The sequence below is a fragment of the Cariama cristata genome, unplaced genomic scaffold (assembly GCF_000690535.1).
Source record: "Cariama cristata isolate BGI_N322 unplaced genomic scaffold, ASM69053v1 scaffold27953, whole genome shotgun sequence".
NCBI lineage: Eukaryota > Metazoa > Chordata > Aves > Cariamiformes > Cariamidae > Cariama > Cariama cristata.
Window position 1 is genome coordinate 55,722 of NW_009609385.1, and position 21,920 is coordinate 77,641.

Below are 21,920 nucleotides of genomic sequence, written 5' to 3' on the forward strand. Positions count from 1 at the left end.
GTGAAGGGAAATTAAGAGGCTCCGAGAAAGAGCATGCTGTTTCTCTAAATATTTGGGCTATCAAGAACAATTTTCTCTTTCTTGCGTCTTACATAAACGAGGTAGAAATGGCTCCTACTTCCTCATGATCATTGAAACACTGACCTTTAGGAAAAAGCCTACCAACTCATTTTTTAACCTCAGCACATTTGAATAGTAGACCCACAGAAACATGAAGGCTCTTATATAAGGAGAATATCAATGAGTGTACAGTGGTATCATTCCACTTTCCCTATGGTCCTCTACAGAAAAAGCCATATAGTGGTACTACTGGTGATTTTTGCCTTATGTATGTTTTTCATTTCGCTCTAGCACATTCCTCCTACACTGGAGTCTCTTACCCGGTCCACCTTACTCTGCCTGTCAGCCATTGGAATGATCTCCTATGCCACTCCATGGTTCCTTGTCGCCCTCGTGCCTCTCGGGATAGCATTTTATTTCATCCAGAAATACTTCAGAGTTGCTTCCAAGTACGTATCAAAAAACTGTCCCGAAAATTTCTTCTAAAAATATTATACATAAGAATTGTGATGGAATGTGAGGTTGTAGGAGCTAGTATAAGGGGAAAATGGCCATGGTGTCCTGCTTCTGATCCTGAGGTATGAGTTTGAGACATACATTGGAGGATGTTTCCGGCTAACCTGCCTACAAGTGGGGTATTTGGGGAAGTAACACTAGTTGCATCACTTTTGTACACTGTTGGCTTTAGAGTCAGATGAGCATGAAGTTTGTTAATCAACTGAGCCAGCTCACATCTGGTCAAAGCCCCTCTTTGACCTTTTGAGGGTTAGTAGAGAATGGAAAATAACTTCCTGGATTAACGTCAGTCACGACTTTTTCTTCGTATTGAGAAAAAAACTCCACAGAAAGTAATTTCCACTGTACAGCAACATTTCATATTTAGAATGGTTTGGCTAGTTATAAGCAGTACAGTTTTTCAGCAAAAAGAGTGTCATGATTTTTTGAGTCATGCTTCTAGTGTCAAATGCATTATATATTTTAGTAAAGCATCTTAAGCAAGCCATTCAAAGTTTTTTCTTAAATTCAATCAGTCATGCTTCTGTTTTTTTATCAGTCAGATTTCTGACTCGATTTACTCCACTTTCTGATACTTAGAAATACCTGTCAAGGTGCCTACTGACCTGCAGGGAGGCCAAAACAACTTATCATCACTAGCAGCTGTCACTTCTGGCCCTGTCTTTGCAGTAGGCACATGGTAAAGCATTAGCTGCTGTTTTGTAGCATCCAGTGAAGAGAAACAGTGATTTTCAACTGGGCGTACCATTACAGTTGGTTTCACAGATAATACTGTTATTTAGGTAGCCTAAGAAAGAATTATGTCAGTTATTCCCCTTAAATCAATGGAATAGGGAGGGAACAGAGCAACATATCAATATTTTAGCTTCACTTTACTCTACTTTTCATCCACTTTCCTCAGAATTTCCAAGGAGATGTATTCATAGGAAAACTATGATCAGAATTCACAAACCAAAAATGTTTAATTCTGAAATAATTTGCTTAATTTCTCTGAGATTTTTCAGAAACCTTGTTCTTTCCCCACCAGGTTTCCAAACTAAAGCTGTACGTGGCAGTACACCAGGTCTCAAGGTGGCTGAGGAATCAGGAGACCTGGTTTTCATTCTTAAATCCACTGTGGTCTTCTGAGTGTCTCCCCATCTTGCTACACATAGCAGTGCACACTGTTTAAACTTCTTACTTAAAATACTCAGGAGTAGGCAAAATCTAATGTATTAGACCCCAGGGAAATACTACAGTTTCTCTCTGTATTTTATACATGAGAGTAAAGTCTCCATCCCTCTCCAAACCTGGTTTTCCCACATGCTGTACCAATAGTCATACCATGCAAGCTAGCACAAGGCTGATCGCGCCTGTAAGTCAGCACACACACACACATACACATGCACCCATTGGCTCTGCAAGTCCGTAACTACCTCATTCATTTTATTTCCTTACAGTTTTCTGGGAAAATCTGTATCAGCAAGTGCTTTTTTTTTAATCTGTTTAAATTAAACTCTTTTAAATCACTTTAGAGGCATTCAGGGTTGACTTGTGCTCTTTCAATCCACAATAGAAATTAATAACTCCAATTTATTTCTAGAAAAAATAGTCTTGGGAAATGTAGGATGAAGGAATAGCTTCAGCTGGTATTTATAACTAACTTACATGCAGTACTTTCCAGGCATATAAGCTTCCCTAATTTTTAGAAATGCAAATATTTACAGTATTTCTTGCAGCACTTTGACTCTTTGTTGTATTTTCCATTACATCTCTCAAAAACTTCTGTGTATTTTCCACCATAAATTTGAAAGAGAGCATATTTATCATCAAAACATAAGCAGCAAATTCAGTTCTGTATACTGTAACATTCAGCATCATGGAGCAGTTACTTCTCCTGGCCTATCTAATACAGTGTGCAAGCATAGTAGGATTTTATTAGAGTTTAAATATCTAATGATCTGGCCTCAGTTCTGTTTATATAACTGGCTGCTATGCCAATGGCAAAGTGTTACAGAAAGATGTATTTGTCTCTGTGGTTTGGAAAATGTTCCTGTTTCAGGAGACAGGAACTATTTAGACTTACATATCATTGCTCCATGCAGGTCTTGAAAATACCATTGCTGAATAAATGAGGAAGTTTCTCATTCATATTATTTCTCTGTCACTGCTGTCTCTATTTCAACCAACGTGGTAATGTTAACACTACAAATAGAAGGTCTGCTATAGTCTGTTATATTTTAGGTTCAGCATGTTGTGGTACGTACAGATACCCAAAATGAGGCAAGGTTTATCTGAAGAGGCACCCTTTTTGTCAGGCCAGCTGGTACAGTTGCAATGAAATAGATAAACTTGCAGATACACAAACTCTATTTTATGTGTGATGTAAGAGCCACAAATAACATGCTATCAAGTTTAAAATCAACTGTTTTGAATTTAAGTTAATTATATTAATTATATTAATAAATTAGAATGTTTGAGAATAAAAGGTTATTAGGATCTGGCTAAAATGGACAGCAGGTTTTTGTCCAGGAGAGACATGATAATGTCATTATCACTGTGGGACAAAGAGAAGCTTATCTGTGGCCAAAAGCTAGACTGTGGAAGTGGCTGGGAGGTGATTCAAAGGCTCCTATGGCTAAAGAGAAACGTGATATTCCCATGTCAGTGTCTTTCTATACTATAGAAATACTGTTTTCTGGGATCCTGAAAAGAATATGTGCAGTACATAAAATGTCTGCTCTTGTCTGGTATGCAGTAAAATTTGTAGAGAGAGAGAGAGATGTTTACATTGTAGTGGCTATCTGTTGGTTTTTGTCCTCCCAGGGACCTCCAGGAACTTGATGACAGCACCCAGCTACCTTTACTGTGTCACTTCTCTGAGACAGCCGAAGGCCTTACCACCATTAGAGCATTCAGGTCAGTAAAATAAATGATTGGAGAGGAGACTTGAGTTTTGGTCTGACCCGTGCAGCTTGCCTGGAGCATGCCTGAGAGCAAATTGTTGGATTTGGTGGACTTTAATTAAGCCATCTCAAAAAAGGGAAGAGATTTTGTTTTCGTGATGTTTTGCCATGCCTCTAAACACTTGTTCATGTTTTCAGTAACACACTAATTTATCTGTATGGGTTTTCCACTGAATTAAAGATGATGACTTTTTTAGGATATGATATTTAAACTTTTAAGGTGTCTAGTTTAACCATGCCTTACCTGGACAGCAGGGAGCTCTCCTTTGCCAGGCAGGCACAGCCACCACTCCTTCAGACCCCCCTGCTATATCCTACAAGCTGTGCTATCCAAGTGCCCCTGAAGCATTTCCGTGTTTAACCCACTCCTCAGGCAGGAAAACATCATTGTAGCACTCCCCAACTGAAAGTCAGTATGCAACTTGAGACACTTGCCAAGAAAACTACGGCAGAACAGAACTTGATCTTAATATTGTAAAACATAGCCTTGTAATCAAAACTAAAAAAATAAATTCCAGAAGATTCAGAGAATTTTTACAACTTTTCATTTATTTTTTTTCCTCTACTTACTACATGAAATATAGGCCAAATTCTCCTCATATATTCACTACATTATAGCTAGCATGGCTCTCTCAAAGCGCTGCCTTGATGTTGCTCCCCAGTAAGAGAAATTTGCACTCATTCTGTACAATGTAGAATTCTGAACCAGTGCAGATCTCACTGCAATGCTATTTACACACCTATTTGATCATCTTAAGACTGTTTCATCACTTCAAGCTACCTTTAGGACCTACGCTATTAGTACAGAGTGCTGCGGCAAAAGCTGTGCTGGTACAAGCAAAAATGTTGCTGTGTTGAAGAGATGTGAGCCAGTGGTCAACAAGAAATATTTTAACAAGCTTTATCAACCAGACTGATGTATTGAAACAGTAAGTGGTAATTAAGGCCTGATGCTGATGTATGCTGAGTGCTTCTTGAGAGGTTCAGAGTGGCCTTTCATCACGTTATCTCCTGAGAAAGACGAAGGAGTTTAGCACTTCTTGGGAGTGGTTCAGCTCTTCTTTACCTTACAAAAAGGCAATGTGGGCTTGGATGGCAGAGAGCAAAAGGCAACCCTAGTGAAGGACTAGGCATCGTAACCATCACTTGAGTTTTCCAGGATCTCCGGTGCTAATCAAAGCCATTTCATTTCCCTGTCTGTGCTCCACTGTCAACCAAACCTGATGTCTCCAGTGTTTTTTGTCAGCAAGCTCATATTTACTAATAGTCCTGTTAGTCATTCTCTGCAGTTTTGAGTTCAGTATGTTCCAGGATAAAATAGAGCAGCTTCTCACATAACTTACCACAAAGTAGTACAGTTGGATCAGAAAGCAATTTCAGTGACCTTTGCTGTTTGTCATCTGACAGGATAAAAGTCTAAAACTGCCCAGAAGATGAGCTGGACATGGATGAAAAGACACACATGAGGAATGTCAGATTTTCCATTAGGAAAACAGGAGTTTTGCTGCCAGAAAGGCAGACAAGCAGAATAGTCAGTGCATCTTTGCTGCTCACCACGTCATTACTATTACCAGTTGTTGTTTTGGGGAGGTTGCTTGCCATGTTTACAAGCTGTGCAGAGGGAAATAAAGTATCAGTGGTAAAAGGCCAAAAAAAAAAAAAAAAAAGACAGACGTTTCTGGCAGAACAGGGGTTACAGGTGCTTCACAGCAGGGCCCTGAAACTTTAATATGGAAGAGCTTGCCATGATAAAACAGACGATAAGCTGCTGAATGAAGTTCAACTACTTTATTCAAGTGAGGGTATTTAACAGACAGTAGAATATGAAACAACAAAATGGTTTCCATCTGACTGCAGGTCATATCTAAAGTACTGCAAGGTGCCATGAATTTAATAGACTTACACCACCAGAGATTTCCCCCTCCCCTCCCGAAGTGTCCCTCTGCTCTTAGGTGCTCTGACATCCTTGCACTGGTTTTTAAACGTGACGGGCATGACATGGGAGAGAGAGAAACAAGTGACAGTGGAGGTAACACCACTCATTTTTGTAATTCAGAAATGATCTATTGTAGTTTTCTGAGTGGTCAGGCAATTCATGACTGGCTGAGAAAACAGCTGAGCTGAGTAGTTGAAAGGTATTGATCTACGATCAACTGACAGTCTGCATTAGTTGAAACCTTAGAGGTGTCACTGCTGTTGAAGACTCCTGCAGCTGGCCAGGTAACTGCTGAAGTCAGATGTTCAGCTGGCAGGTGAGCCCTCTGGTCTTGCTAGTGGCTTGTGAGGAAGAAGCGAGGGTTCATGGCAGCACTGATCCGTGAGAGGATCAGAGGGCAGCAGCAGCCACAGTCCACAGCCATAAGTGTGATGTGCTCTGGGAAGTAAAACATGTCCCTGGCACCCTGGCATTGCAGTCTCTTTGAGGGGACAGGCTGTGATCCAAAATCTAGTCCAATATAATTGCTTGTCGAACAAATTCCTCCCCATTGTATGTGTAGCTCTGCCTGGTTAAGGAGAACCCTGGCAACAGGTACGGGTCCCTAGGGAAGAGCTTTTAGCCCAAAGTTTGGCAAAAGCAGAAGGGCAGAAAGTTTTGGGTTGGGGAGAGAGGAGGGAGAGAAGAGTTTAATACTTCATCCTTTTGTGTATGAGTGTATAATGTGTTGTAATATAACAACTTTGCTTTTGGCAGGCATGAAGCCAGATTTAAACAACGCATGCTGGAACTAACGGACACGAACAACATTGCCTACTTGTTTCTATCGGCTGCCAACAGATGGCTGGAGGTCAGGACGGTACGTTCAGTTTCGTCCCAGCCATGGTTTTGAAACCTTGGAAGCAAACAGAGACTTTGCCTGATACAGAGAAGATAATAATGAGAATTAATCTCGCGATGAGATTATACACACTGTTCCTTAAAATAGATCGGGATTGTTTATGTTAAACCCATAGGGTTTTTTCTTGGCCAGGAGTAAGAAAATACAAATCTCCCTCATCTTTTGCTGTTGTGATGTCTAGCATCTGAAGAGAGTGCATGAACAAACGTTTACATAACTTGAAATAAGGCTTTCTCTACTACTGCACAGCATCTGCAGACCTGCCGCAGCAGGAACTACTTTCAAACGCAGGAACTACTTTCAAAGCAGAGCATGGCTTTTTAGTAGTTTTGTGAACTGTGCCATCATCCTGCCAGGGCTGTTTTAGGCACCACTGAGCTTTTGGGTCCTGAGGTATCTCTCCAGCAACAGGTTTAATCCCATAGCTGTAATTTAAACCCCTTCTTTGCAGTGCCCTTACTGCAGCTGTGAGGCCATACTGTTTCTGATTTTACTGTTCAATATCATGAAAGATGGCAGAACTAGACTCCCAACTGAAAAACAAATGACAGTAGGGCACAACGCAGCCACTGCCAGTGAGACAGGCTCTTGGCTTTTATGGAGGCTCTCCAGGGACAGCACATGAGGAACTTTCCTGATCTGCAAGGCAAGAAGAGGCAAACAAAGTCACTGTGATTTCCTTATTCAACTGACACTGAAAGAGCAGTCAATAAACAGATCAGTGACCTCCTTCTGCTAGACACGAATAGTAACAGGCATGATTAATCCTTACATCAAAGGCTGTATCCTCACCTTCATTTACTGGTATGCTGGTGAAGCAACACAGTTGTGCTCCGTTTCTTATGATGGCAAAGCTTTCCCTTGTGCATGAAGCTTTCAGCTTCCTACAGCATCCAAGATCAAGCTGAACTTGCTTCCAAATCAAAGACACATAAATAACAGAGCACCAGCCAATCCTGGAATAAGCTATGGCAATGCCTGTTAATGTCTTACAGACATTAGACTTGCTTATATGTGGAATTAATTTGATCCAAGAATATGCATCGCTTCATCATAGCATTAGAAATCATGTGGTCTTGCCAAGGAATAGTTCATTTAGCTCTCCCTAATGGCACAGTGGTACTAAGATCACTCAAAAGTTTGTAGGTTTTAATAGCAACTGTGAAGTCCTGTCCCAACTGCTGATGGAGACTTGAGACCATTGAGCTTCTGCTTCCCTGTAGATGTTAAGTTTGAGTCTGTCATCTGCTCATCAACGCTTTTTACAGACAGATGAACTAGGCAGCCCTCATTTCAAATCTCAGAAGGAAAGATTCCTGGCAGGATATTATCAGACAGGAGGAAAAAAATGGATGGAAAATGCTGTAATCCAAAATAAATATAATTGAGGGAGCAATGGGAGAGTGGGAATACCAGCAGTCTCATGAATCAGGCACCTTGACAACTACATGAGATCATGTGGCATTCACTTCAAAACTGAGGTACAGATCAAGAAGATGGGTTCAAGCTCCTGCAAAGCTTGTGAGAAATCAGGTCTTTCTAATACAGCCTACACAGCAATTTCTGTAAAGCAAGTCATCACCATGCAACAACAGAGCTGAGATCCCTCAGGTATCTACCACAGAATCACTCTGAAACTTAAAGTGCTGTGGCAGGAGCAAGGCTTAGTAGCCAATTTGCAGCACCACAACTACACAGCTATGCTGCTTTCAGAGCCCACACTGCCAGCAGGCACACGGTGTTTCACTGCAGGCTGTGAGTGTATGGCAGGCTTAGGGATGCCTTCACCATCTGCAGTGTCCCATTGCATGATGTAGACACTGTATGTCAGTCTGCCCACTTATGCCAATAAACCACGGGCGTGACCTGTATAAATTCTACCAAAATTCTTCATGGACTTTGTGAAGTCACTGATATTTCTCTTTTTGGGGGCAGCAAACCTGTGTTTGAGAAGACCTGAAGGGGAGTGCAGAGAGTAGAATTGATTTGGTTTAGTGGTAGGAATTAGGGGTGTCATTGTATGCCTTTTTTTTTTTTTTTTTATGTGCTCATTAGATTTTCTGATACCTGCTCTTTTTGGGGTGGCCACAACAAGATACCCTAGCCCAAATGGATTTGCAGAAAATACTGGCCTGTTTCACTTGTGTTCAGCAAGTTCCTTTAGAGTGTTTCAGGTTGGGCACCACAACCCCTGACCTTTTCCAGGAAAAACAAACCAGAATTAAGGACTAGTTGTCATTATAGAAATAATCCTCAGTAAAGTGAGCCTGCTCTGCAACTGAAGAAATTTTCTTGTTGCTGCATTTTAATGTTGCCTAGAATCTTTCTCTCCCCCTCTCTCTTATTCCAGGATTACCTCGGTGCTTGTATAGTTCTGACTGCGGCTGTCACTTCCATCACCGAAGGGCCTAACTCGGGGTTTGTGGGCCTCGGTCTCCTGTATGCTCTGACGGTATGTACCAAGGCAAAGCGTAAGAACTTTCAGACCAACATATGAATTTTATAATATTTTTTAAAATACATGTACACGGTTATCTTCCAGCTTTCTTAATCTTGAAAAAACCAATCTTGCAAATAATGGATTCGAGCCAAAGTTGAGAGAGTTCAGGGCAACTTGGACTTGCTTCAGGTTTTATGAGCCAATTAAAAAAACACAACCATTCCCAGGCCCTGCGTGCTCCCAAGCAGAGCAGGAAAATTAAAAATGTGTAAGAGGACCTGCTGTGCACTCTGTTTTGCACAACACAGTGTTGGTTCCACCTGTACATGACAAAACCTGCCAGAAAATACTATTCCACAGACTGTCATAACCTGAGTAATCTTTAACCAAAGAGCAAATAAAATGATTGCTGAAGAACCAGAAATACCAGTTCTGCCTTTGGAGGGAAACTACTCAGGTGTCCAATATTGTCCATGTAATTCTGAATGGATTTGGGGATTGGGATCTTTGGGGCTGGTAGGCGTCGTTCATCATGACAAGTAGCAGTAGGAAAGCAGAGGAGATGAAGTTAGAAATGATGAGATTTTGGTGACACGCTAGCCATTTCATTTTTACACTATCGCTGCACTGAGCTATTTGAGCTGAGTCCTGGAGAAGGAATAGTATTTTAGTATACTAGGCTATAAGAGAGGCTGAGAGTGCATCATGAGCACGGAGTGAGTATGATCACCATAGAGAGTAGAAATATCACTGAATTAACCACAAGAGTGGGGACAAAAGCAGGATGAGGATAGTGGCAGGAGGAATGTTTGAAATCATGGCTGGCATGGCAAAAATCTGGCTGCTTTACAGCACTGGTATGAGGGACGGATATGGGTATGGGTCTAACCCAGAGACTTGGCTTTGCACATAAATGCTGGTGAGCCCACGATTACAACAGAAAGTTCTCAGCAGCTGCCTTAGAGTGGCCTTAGATCCCCTTTGTGCCGCTGCAGCAGCAGTGTGAGAATCTGCCAGCAACTGAGAATCAGTCCCAGTGCTTCAACTTCACTCTGAAAACATTCCTGGTAATCCTGCTTCATTAGCAGAGATCTGGAAGCGCCAGGATGTCTGCATCATCTTTGACTTCTTCGTATTTAGTCTGTGTTTGCAAACAGATCATTAGTGTAAATTAGCCATGTGCTGAAGTCTGGCATAGCAGAGGAAAAAATGCTGTAGTCACCAAGTGATTACCTGTCTCTCTCCTGCCCCAAAATAACACTGCTGAAATTTTGAATACAGTCCCCTGACACAGGTTTTTGTATAATTTCTCTTTGAGCTAAGAGGGGGCTGATGTTTGGACCTGGATGACCGCAAACTGTTTGTACCAGCATTGTGTTTACAGTAGACATCCATAAGCTTATTCTCTCCCCTTGTATAAACGCTGCCAACTCCCTTGCACAACTGCGATGAAGGTTGAAATAATGGGTAGAGCCTTTGGGATGCCAGGCTCTGTTATCAAACCTGCCAGATCTATGATTGCAGCCTGCTACTCTGCAAGCAGCAGTTCTACAGAGTGTTTTGCTTATCTGCAAATGTACCCGTTTCCGTAACTTCCCGACTCAAAAGCTGGATACTGAATGAGTGGGTTTCTGAACAACAAAGAAAATAATACCCCCTCGAGTAACTCTGTCTTAAGGGTAAAGCAAGCAACTAAATCCTCTAAATCGACAATAAATGTTATTGCTGAATCCCAGTGAAAATTATTTATTGTATGCCTATTGTATCGGTATTAGGTTACTGGAAAAGAAGTGGGGCTGGGTGATTTATTCATAACAAAGTTCTTATTTGGCAGATTCAGCAACCTCCTACAAATAAATGGCAAAACCTTTCTTTGAATATGTTTGTGTATAGGATGTTTTCACTGTGTTAAGTTTCTAAACCTTTATTCAGGCATGTAAAGTATCTCAGTTTTTAAAGGTGCTTGGCAATCAACTGTTCCTAGTAAGATCAGTTTTTATTTTTTATATGAGCACCTAAATACAGACTTAGGAACATTTAGGAAATATTTAGGAAATTGTTTTACAATTTTCAGCCTTAAATAATCACTCCTGACTAGAGATCAGTTTGTCTAAGCTACTGGCTATTGTTAGACAACTAATTATCAACTGTTATCTACTACAAGTGATACCTTTACTGTTGATCAAATCCTTTTCATTACAAATGGGAATAAAAAGCAAGAAGGAAATACCACTGAGCTGATAATACATTTTTTCTCATATATTTCTCTGCTAAAAACCCTCACATTTTCCACAGAGAGAAATGAATTATCTAAATATGCACAGACAGAAACAGAAATGAAATGCCCATCAAATCTTTTCAATATATTTGCAAATAGTAAACTATTAATCCTTAATTGCAGTCTTTGAAAGATTAGAAAATGTACAATTTCCAAACAGCGCTTCCAATTTTGATTTTTTTTTCTGTGTTTGTGTGTTTAAAGAAGATGCCTTTCAGTACTGATTACTAGATGCTGAGAACAAGAGATTCCTTTAATCAATCACATCTTCAGACTGTAGGTACAACCTTTCCATAGTTCTCCTTCAAAAAACATGAGAATACTGAGCACTAAATTACTCTGTTAGGGTTGTTTGCTTTGGAGTACGACTGGCTTATGATGTATTTGATGCTGTTGCAGTGAGTCTTGAACTGTTGTACTGTCAATAAGAGATCCACTGGGCTGAGTCAGGCCAAAGACTTTTACAAATTTATCCAACCTTTATTCGCAAGTAGGTAGACGAACAGACAGAAGGTTGAACCCTGTCCTTGTTTTCATATTGTGATGCAGATAACCAACTACTTGAACTGGGTGGTGAGGAATCTGGCTGATCTGGAGGTGCAGATGGGTGCAGTAAAAAAAGTACACAGCTTCCTGAACATGGAGTCGGAGAACTATGATGGCTGCTTGGGTATTGCACTCTAATCTTTTGGGGTTTTAATGTGGTGATGTGAAAGCACAGTAGATTTGGTCATGCAAAATGTATATGCCTCTTTAGCCAAAATCTGTTCTCACTGATGTGTAGAAACTCCCACTAATCTGAGTGACAAGGAGAGCAAAGAGCAGCTCTGAGATACGTAGGCCATGCTAGTCAACATACAAAAAAAACCCTACCAAATGCCAGGGAGATAGAGCATGGCCCTGTAGTACAATCAGAAAATATCAGGGCACAGTTATAGATGGAATGAACAAAAGATCCACATAGCTATTTAGAAAACAAAAATATGGATAAAAATTAGAAAGGCACCATCAGTCACATGCTTTGAACTCTCTGATCTTTGCAGCAAATGGGAACTTCAGGACAGGGTCATGTTGGCAATCAGACCCCAGCAACTCTTAATTGAACTGCACATTGGTGTTCATACTCCACATATTTTAAATTGGCTTTGATTGGTATTTTAGAAGGGCTTGAAGTATAAGACCAAAAAGGCCCGCAGGTCAGCACGCTTCCCTGGAAAACCAAGCCCCTTAGTCTGGAGACAAAACCTGCCTGTGTATTTGCAAATCAGGATGAAATACGAGCTGTGATAATGTCAACAGCTCATGTTGTATGGCAGTAACAACATCCTTCCTTACACTGCCCTTCCTGTGCCGGTTACTGACCGAAGAACATGTTAACACTGCGCTGACACTACATTCTTCTCTGCTTGTTTGGCTTCTTCCCATTTCGTTGCCAAGAGTCACTTTAGCATCTGCCCTCTCTTCTTATGTGTCAAGGTCTGCCAGCCAAGTGCTAATGTGCCCACCAGGCAGTTCCAAGCTCCCTCTTGGCAGGGAACTGGGACCCCATTTCTCAAATGGCTTCAGGAAGGTGCTCAGGCAGGAGAGAGGGGGAAAGGGGAATGTCATAAAGGATGACCCTCTGATAGCATTCGTTTGACTTGTTTTTCTGTAACTATTTCAGATCCCTCTCAAGTCCCCAAAGACTGGCCCCAGGAGGGGGAAATCAAGATTGAAAATTTGTGCGTTCGATATGAAAACAACCTGAAGCCGGTTCTTAAGCACGTTAAGGCGTATATCAAACCAGGACAAAAGGTACCGTGTCAAGCAATTGCCTATTGTCCTAATTCTGAAGCAGATCCTTCTTTATTGTGTTTACTTTTCTAAGGTGGGAGAAGAGCAAGAATAACAACTTGCAGTGACAGCTGTATACATTGGTGGTCATCAGAAACACTGATGACATCTTATTCTTGGCTGGGATCAGTTTTCCTTCTAAGAGTCCCACTTCCTTCCAAGTCTGTCTCCCTTGCATAGAGTAAGCTTAGGTGGCCAGATGAGATTAGATGAACATCAGACTGGAACTGAGTGAAAATGCAAGAATATCTCACATTTCAGCATATAGTGTCATTGGAGTCCAGGTCAAAATGCTGAAGCTTCAAAAATGTTCCTGGGACAAGTCCTCACAATGCTGAGAGGCAGAAAAAAGGAGTGTGTTTGCCATGCCGTTTTGGTTTTTTTCCTGATGTCTGCTACCGGCCATTGAGAAGGACCTTTTTACTCACCAGTAGGGCAATCCAGTCCAGACTTCCCTAAAGGACTGTAAGTCTGATTTACAGCTTCCCTGTATAAGTAAGGAACATCTTACTTTCTTTTGCAGGTTGGGATCTGTGGTCGTACTGGCAGCGGCAAGTCATCCCTGTCTTTGGCGTTCTTCAGAATGGTGGACATATTTGATGGTTAGTTTTCACTGGAGCATGTTGTAACTCCTGGCCTGCTCCCTCCTTATCTCTTTGGAAGAAGTGAGGAGACTTTTTGATAGTTTATATCCTAGCTCTCTGGCTCAGAGGATACTTGATTAGAATGGGGCTTGTTATGCCTGATCCTTCAAAGTACAAAGTGTCCCATTGTGAGTAGCACTTGGCTCTTCCAGGAAATGTTACGCAGAGATTATACTTCTAACTTTTTAAATTTTTTTTGTGTATGCTCTGACAAAACAATATGCCATTTTTGAGATAGGAGGAAAAAATATGCAACTCTCTGGAGCCTCTAAATTTCTCCCTAAAGAATAACTGCATTAACTTATTATAACTGTCAAAATATTAGCAGAATAGAAACTACAGCTCAACAAGTCCATTCCCTTGAGATTTATTTTTTATTTTATTGTGGTTTTCCACAACTACAGCAGAAACTGACTGAAGGTTTTGGAAACATTTTGCTATGTTTTCACTCCTGCAGCATTTCACTCTCCCAGCTAATTAGCATGAACTCGTATGCAGCAACATGCACCCTAGCATTTATAATACATATACATGTGTACTGTTGCAGGAATATAGAAACCTACTTGAAAGACATCTTTTTGTTTCAAAGATTTACATGTTTCTAATTTAGCCATTGTGCATGGAAGGTTTGCTAGGGAAACCCCAGTAGGATGTGGGAGGATAAGTAAATCTGGTGCAGCTAATACTTGCTTTTGTTGTGGTTATGTGCCTATATGTATCTATGGTAATAGGTTTCTGATTCATGACTGGGGTTCCTGGATATATAAATAGTGCAAACATAATAATAAAGTTTATGGCCAACTTTAAGTTTCCTTCTACTTTAATCATCTTTCTGTATCTTTTCTTTGTCTGTTCCTTCTATATCCCTGATTTTTCCAATGGGAATGCCTAAGTCTTTTCTAGTCAAGCTCTGTTTATCCTTTGTGCACATCCCTCTTTCTCTCATCTAGACCTGTATTTGGCCTCTATGCTGGTCCACTTCTGGGTGGAGTCCTGGCTCTAATAAAAGTTACATAACAAGATTTCAAGTAACTTACTAGAGCCAAGATTTCATTCATGTTGTCCATCTTGGTTCCTTATGTCTCGTTTTTTTCTTTAAATTTGTATGTGTTCCATTTTATTCCCCTACTCTCACTTCTTTCTTTGCTCTTTAGTGTTTCCCTTTTCTTGCCCTCTGTTCAAACTACCTCTCATTTCTCTTCTGTCTTGCTTGGCTGCCCCTCGTTACTTTCCTGGTTTCCCAACTCCTCTCTAATTTACTTTTTTCCCTTAGGTCTCCTCATCTGTTCTTTTCTTTTCCTTGAGCACCCTGGCTTCTATCAAAAATGCATTCCCCTGTTCCTAAGGCATGCCATATTAATTTTTCTCTCATTAGTCTACCTCATCTTCTGCTAACCCTCTCTTATGTCCTCATTTGTGAAGAAAAGGAATTGCTTAAGTTTATGCAACCACCAATGTCTCATGCTGAAGTCTTGTGACCTGATTCAGACTTTCTGAAAGTCTGAAAAAAATTGGACTTTGCACCCTACAGATGAAATCTTGGTTCCTCTGACCATCTAATAAAGGCATAAGATTATTGGTAGTCCAGCTAGGTGGGGATTACATCTTTCATTGGAATAGGGCCACACAGAGTAACCTACAAAATGTGGTATCATGACAATTGGGAATGACAGAAGAGGCATACATGCAGTGCTTTGAATATCCATGTATTTGCCAGTTCACGGCTAGGTTCTCACTGTTGGGAGAGATGAACTTAATGTTAGGTACTTCCCAGGGAGGACTGCAGCTGCCCAATGAAGTAATCCACAGGGAAACTGCAGAAGTAAGCCTGATGAAAATACCCCTTACCATATCCTCATTCAGTTTGCCCTGGCCCATCCCTCCCCCGTAACCCAAAGGAAGTTTCTGTGTCCAGGGAAAGTCAGTGGGGTCAGTAGTAGCTGGCTTTTGTTTGAGGATTCAAGGGAAGAGATTCCTTCTGCCCTTCTTAACCTCTTCAACTCCCAGAGCAGCTAACCAGTTTCTCTTGTTTGCTTCCCCCATCTCCCTTGCCTGAGTATCAGCAGTTGCCACACCCAGCATATCATAAATCAGATTTTCGGATGAGATCCATATGCTCATTGACCTGAAGTACTGACTAGAAAAGGAAAAATCCTCTTACTTTACCAAGTATCCCAGCTGTTGCAGCAACTTCTTGTCAGGGAATGAACTACTAGGTTAAGGAGTGATTAATGTGACTGCTTCCAGTAACCTTATGCTAGCAGAACAGTATGTGGCTAATTCACAACCAAATACTCAAATGAAACTGAGCTGTAGGAACCAGCATGAATGGTATTAAAATGCCTTGGAGTAGGACATCCTTTTTGTTTTTCTGATCTGCCTCTTGTTAAAAAGTTAATGCTACCCCATTCCTTCTAGAGTTCAAAGGACAGTTTTGGCTCCTGATGTATGGATTGCAGATACATACATATATTATGCAAAAGAAATTGTACACAATCTCAAATTAAGTATCTTCTGCAACTGTTAAAGTCAACAGGAACAGAGAAGGGCACAGGACGTGGCAATTACATAAGTTGCTCTTATTCTCCCTCTGTTTGGCTGTAAAGCTCAGGTTGACCCATAATAATTTATCCTTCTGGTGCTGTCATTAATCACATAGCATGGAAGCCACGTATTTCCTTTACGGGAGTGGGGGGGTGGAAAAAAAGGGAGCAAGGCAACAGTGTCACTAATAAGCTGGATTCCCTCTGGCTTGCATTGCTGCATACATTCACCTTCCCCAGGTTTTTATGACACTTTTGAGAGATCGCAGAGGCACACTGCCTCATCATCTGGAGTCCAGCCCAAACTAGCTGTTTTATCTTTCTGTCTGCTACCTGCAGATCACATGCTTTGTCCAATTCCGTCACATTTCTTCTGAATACTGTTTTAAACAGGGAGGATAGTGATTGACGGAATAGACATCAGCAAATTGCCTCTTCATACTCTTCGTTCCCGACTCTCCATTATTCTCCAGGATCCAATATTGTTCAGCGGCTCCATCCGGTAGGTGTATGCCATCAGGAGGTGACAAGCAGCATGGTATGGCATGGTTGTGATGGGCGCTGTGGAACAGGAGGGGATGGAAAAGGGAAGGAACCTTCCTAGCGCAGTCCAATATATCTACATAGTCCGTCCAAGGGAAGTCAAGTGACATACACAATGGCAAAGTGTGCCTTTGCAGAAGACCTGGATGAACTGTAATTGCAGTAACGAAACTCCTGTTATGCTTTTCTTTGCAGCTTTAATTTGGATCCAGAATGCAAGTGCACTGATGACAGACTCTGGGAAGCTCTGGAGATTGCTCAGTTGAAGCACATGGTCAAGTCACTGCCAGGAGGCCTTGGTATGTCTGAACCAAGTCCCTGGGAACATAGAGCAGTAATGAAATTATACATGCATGAGCATGCACGTATATAAACACATACATGGGATCTTACACTCTGAACCACCATGTAGGAGTTGACAGGCATCTAATGAATATTCTGTCTCTATGCTAGAGAGAATATTCTTATTAAAAAGCTGAAGAGTAGTCTGGTTTTCCACTCATTGCAGAAAAATCCTGCAGCACCTCAGCATCATAGTGGCATGACTAGTCAGCAAAGAGTTAAATAAGAGCAGTTTTACCTCCACTCCTGCAGCAAAATCTGGCTCTGCCAGCAGAGCTGTAGCTCTTGTCTAGAACACTGACAGAGCATTTTCCTTATCACTTTAGATCTGGTTCATGAAGGAAACTCACATATTCCCTTCCATATTAAGCATATTTCATATTACTGAGGTATTATCCTGCAGCCTACCAGATTTGCTAACTATTTGTGCCAACTATTTTCTTAATGATATATTGCTCCTTTCCCAAGAAGCTGTGCTCACTTTTCTTGATATCACTCCCTTCCAACGTTCATGAAGATTATGCTTCTTGACTTTTACAGGGATTTTGCTTGACCCTCGAACAATGCACAAGCAGAGCTTTCATGGTGCCCACTCAAAATCACTGGGTCCTGACTGTATGAACATACAGCATTTCAGTGGTGCGACATTTAATTACAGATGCATTTTATTACAGATGCAACGGTCACAGAAGGAGGAGAGAACTTCAGTGTAGGGCAAAGGCAACTCTTCTGTCTGGCCCGAGCCTTTGTCCGCAAGAGTAGCATTCTCATCATGGATGAAGCCACAGCATCTATTGACATGGCCACAGTGAGTATTGCAATTAGCACCATTGATGCACGGATCTACTAGGAGAAGAGGCATCTTCCCTAAATGTCAGCCGTGGGATCTCTTTAGCAGAAAAAACTGATAGCCTTTTTGCTTTTCTCTTGTGTTTGATTTCAACCATTGCTGTTGATGTGTTTTGGGGATTGATGCCTATGGTGAGGGGAAAAAAGACAAAATTAAATGTTTTCAAGAATCCCTGCTTTCACAGGTGTGGCATTTCATGACTGAGAATCTGGTGTGCGGATCAGAGATAGTATGGAATATGATTCCCCTCTCTTACGTGCTTGAAGACACATGAATTAAAATGTAAAAGGACGAATTAACTGAAGTAAGCCTTTTCGTTTGATAGGAAAACATTTTGCAGAAGGTTGTGATGACTGCCTTTGCAGACCGCACAGTTGTAACAATAGCGGTAAGTATTGATGCCAGCAAATGCTCTCTTTTGTCATTCCTCAGGCAGTTAATCTTGCCTTTCACCAGTTAAGCATCACTATGTAAAACTAAAAACATCACAAAACAAAACTGAAACAGAAGGTCAGAATATTTCCAGATAGTAAAACAAGTCAAGACACATACTGTCAACCTGAAATTCTGCATTGAATGCTATCTTGCTATCAAGTGGGCCAAACTAAAACACTTAGATCTGAAGAAGGACTTTACAGGGAACTTCAGCATCTACATTGTCTCCAGGAAAATTTGAAGTCATTCTCACTAAAAAATTGAAACCGAACCCATGGGTTAAACCATTATTGAAAGTTGCATCAAAATCTAAATTTGAATTTTGCCTCTGAAGTCTATGCATGTGTAGTGTCTACAGTCATGGCACAAATTTATAAAAGGAGATGAGATTTCAAAATCTTTTTGGTGTGGTTTCTCAAGTTGGCTTATCTTTTCTCTCCTTCAGAATAAAAAGTTGAGTTTATGATAAAAGTTTTAAAAAATCGGAATCAATGGGAATTGCTCAAAGTTTAATATCTGTTCAATTAAGTGTTTATAGTATTTTTTCCTGTTTTCCTGCCATTTCTGGTGCCCCAAAGTTCCCTATATCTGTGCAGGCATGCACATGTATGTGCATACATATGCATGCATATGCATGTACACACATACAGTGGATACCATTAAGAATAGTTCCACCTTGTGACGGCAGGCTTACTCAACAAACAGATGTTTTATCCGCAAGACAAATATGTCTTTCAGCAGCTGTTTCATTTGCTTTGTCTGGAATACAGTCCTGTGGTTAGAGATTAGAGTTATGGCTCCTGGACTCTGGTTTCAAGTCTGTCAGTGACTAGTTTGTGTCAGGCAAACCACTTAACCTAGCTCATTTACAATAGGCTCTAAGGTTCTTGGATGTGTAAATGCTGAAGATGCTACCAGTAAGCATATTCTCCTTCAGTTACATGCTGTTCAAATTTTCAGTATTGTTCTTCTGACTGGAATCTCACTTTTCTTTTGCTTTGCCTTTCCAAAGTTGGTGTCTCAGGCAAAATAACACACGTTAATATTTAGCTTTCCTCATAGAGCTGGCTTCATTTCTTTCCTCTCTTCATTCATGGCTGATCCTTCCTTCACCCACCTGTTTTTCTTTTCTTTTTTCCAGCATCGCGTATCTCACATCTTGGATGCCAGTATTGTCCTAGTCCTTTCTGAGGGCTTTCTAGTTGAATGTGACACTGCCTCAAACTTACTCCTCAAAGAGGACGGCCTGTTCACCACTTTGGTGAAGACTCACAAGTAGACTCTCTCAGTCCACACTGTTCACGAGACTTCTGGCTCTTTGGTAGTTATTTTTACCTCTTTAGTTTCCTTTCACTCTGCTTCCGTTCTACTACACAGCTTCTGAGACGACAGTGCAAGAAGGTGTTTATTGTGTGGTTCTTGGGTCTGTTTAATTTCATATTTATGCTAATCATATTTAACTAAAGCTTAGACATGCAGCTAACGTTGAATCTATCATGTCAAAGGAATCCACCCCATAAAGTAACCCCTGACCTTCAGCCTATATAGTGAAATATCACACTTTTAGAGTTCATCCTGTCTATACCTGACTGGCTGTATTCATATGGCATTGAAATCAAACTCAGCCTGTTTCATTCCTGTTGCCTAAGGGGCTAAACTATTGCCTGTAGCATACTCAAATTTAATCTCAGAGGGAATTAATTAATTTACAGAAGGAGGCAGCCCAGGAGTGCCCTAAGATACATGCAGAATAGACAGTCAGGGTACAGAGTCCAAGGAGCAGAGCAGGACACTAAGGCACCTGGCAACGCGGGCATACCCAGGATGTTTCTCACCCGTATTTCCTAAAGGGGAAGATGTATTTCGGTGATGCCGTAGGATTTATTCCAACAGCTGTGCTGTCCATAATGACAATTAGCGGACCAAAAGTGAAGTGCATGCATAAGTATTTTCAAGCTTGGTGGCAGAGGCTGCAAAGTAATTGGAGGTCTCTTCAGATTAAAGATACAGTACAAAGACCTACTCTAAATACCACTGAAAACAAGGATAGCCTTTCACTAACTTGGTAGGCCTTGCATTAGTCCCATTAGTGAACTGCAGTGAGAATTACCATCACGGAAACATCTGTGTGCTTTTCTTTACGACAGCATCGGGTTCACACCATCCTAACTGCAGACCTGGTCATCGTCATGAAGCGAGGCAACATTTTAGAATATGATACGCCTGAGAACCTACTTTCTCAAGAAGACGGCATCTTTGCTTCATTTGTCAGGGCTGACATGTGAAGAATCGCATGATGCATTTTAATAGCTTATTTTTAAACAAATGAAATGCAAATATTTTCTATTCAATGTAATATCACTTTTATCTTTTTTTTTAGAGCTTCTTTCTTCACACTTCCATCTTCTGAAATAATAAAGCCTATTGCAATACATGTATGCCTCAAAGCAATAAAAATGTCACCTCATTCAAAAGCTATCAAGCTTCACACACATACACACACGCAGACACCGAGGCAGAAGTTTTTATTTCCTGGGAATTTGGCATTTTCCTTTTTAATGACTTTATTTTTTTTTATAGACAGCAAAAGAATGCACTGCTTTTATAAACTGCATATGTTATGCTGGAACCAGCACTCAAATTGTGCAGTGTGTCAAGGAAACAAGACATCCCCAGAAGCATTCTGTCCCCACAGGGGGAATATTAAAAAAAAAAAAAATAAAAATCCAAATCTATAACATTTGGGGCAATCTGTTGCATTCCAAAGGCATAAACTTTGCTTTTCAAGTTGTAGTGGAGAAGCAGTGAATGAGGGAAAGGAATTTCATCAGAAATAATGAAATTCTTCCTGTCTTTCACTTTAGTTAGCACACTATAGTTGTCACAGTACTATTTTTCAGTGCAATGATGGTATATCCCTACAGTCAGTTCCTAAACCTGTATTTGTTCTGCAGACTTTTTTCAATCAAAGGTGCCAATCCTCCTATAATTATGCATGCTTTGATAGGTTTATAGAGGAATTTTGTACAGTATCTTAAGACTTTGTATGAAAATTAATCAGAATTTATAAACTTGATTTTAGCCAATCTTTTAAACATGTCCACTAAAATATTCTATTTAAGATGCCATGTAATTAGCCAACCACTAATTGTTTTGTATGTCTTTAGTCCTTCACGTTATTTTTTATTCTGGGACAACCTTTCTTTTGCTTTACATATTTCTGACATATCTCTAAATCACATCTAATCCCAGAAGGTATGATTTTCAAATTATTACTATATCTTCAAGAATTTGGGTGAATTTAGATACATATTTACATCATACAGCTTTGACAAAAAAACCTCAGTCTTGAACATTTTATGAGGGGAAGTACTTCTGTGATTTCCCTGTCTACTGCTGTGAAAAGTTTTTGCTCTTTTCTGGATTAATTCCCTGTGTTGACCTTTGTCATACAAAGAAAATAAAAAAATAAAGCAGATGTTTACAGCGGAAGTGCATGTTGTTACAGATTTCAGAGCCAAAAGACAAAAATAATTCTTGATTTAATTTCATTGTCTTCAGTGAAAAGCTAATTGGATTGATTGCTGTCAGACTCAGTCAGTATGAAGATGAAGTACAAATAACTTTGTTTATCGTTGTATCTTTGATGAAGGT

At 40.5% G+C, this 21,920-nt stretch overlaps 1 protein-coding gene across 1 annotated transcript in view; it reads left to right on the forward strand.

Annotated features, from left to right (window-relative positions):
* ABCC9 (ATP-binding cassette, sub-family C (CFTR/MRP), member 9) overlaps window positions 1–20,711 on the forward strand; it is a 74,354-nt gene extending 53,643 nt beyond the window's left edge. The window contains exons 28-39 of the mRNA XM_009697531.1: window positions 352–509; window positions 3,382–3,474; window positions 6,214–6,316; window positions 8,709–8,810; window positions 11,626–11,746; window positions 12,740–12,870; window positions 13,433–13,511; window positions 16,490–16,598; window positions 16,835–16,938; window positions 17,656–17,789; window positions 18,157–18,219; window positions 20,414–20,711. Coding sequence (XP_009695833.1) covers window positions 352–509; window positions 3,382–3,474; window positions 6,214–6,316; window positions 8,709–8,810; window positions 11,626–11,746; window positions 12,740–12,870; window positions 13,433–13,511; window positions 16,490–16,598; window positions 16,835–16,938; window positions 17,656–17,789; window positions 18,157–18,219; window positions 20,414–20,551 — 1,335 coding nt within the window. The 3' untranslated portion in view covers window positions 20,552–20,711. The remainder of the gene's footprint in view (window positions 1–351; window positions 510–3,381; window positions 3,475–6,213; window positions 6,317–8,708; window positions 8,811–11,625; window positions 11,747–12,739; window positions 12,871–13,432; window positions 13,512–16,489; window positions 16,599–16,834; window positions 16,939–17,655; window positions 17,790–18,156; window positions 18,220–20,413) is intronic.
* Window positions 20,712–21,920: the final 1,209 nt, after the last annotated feature.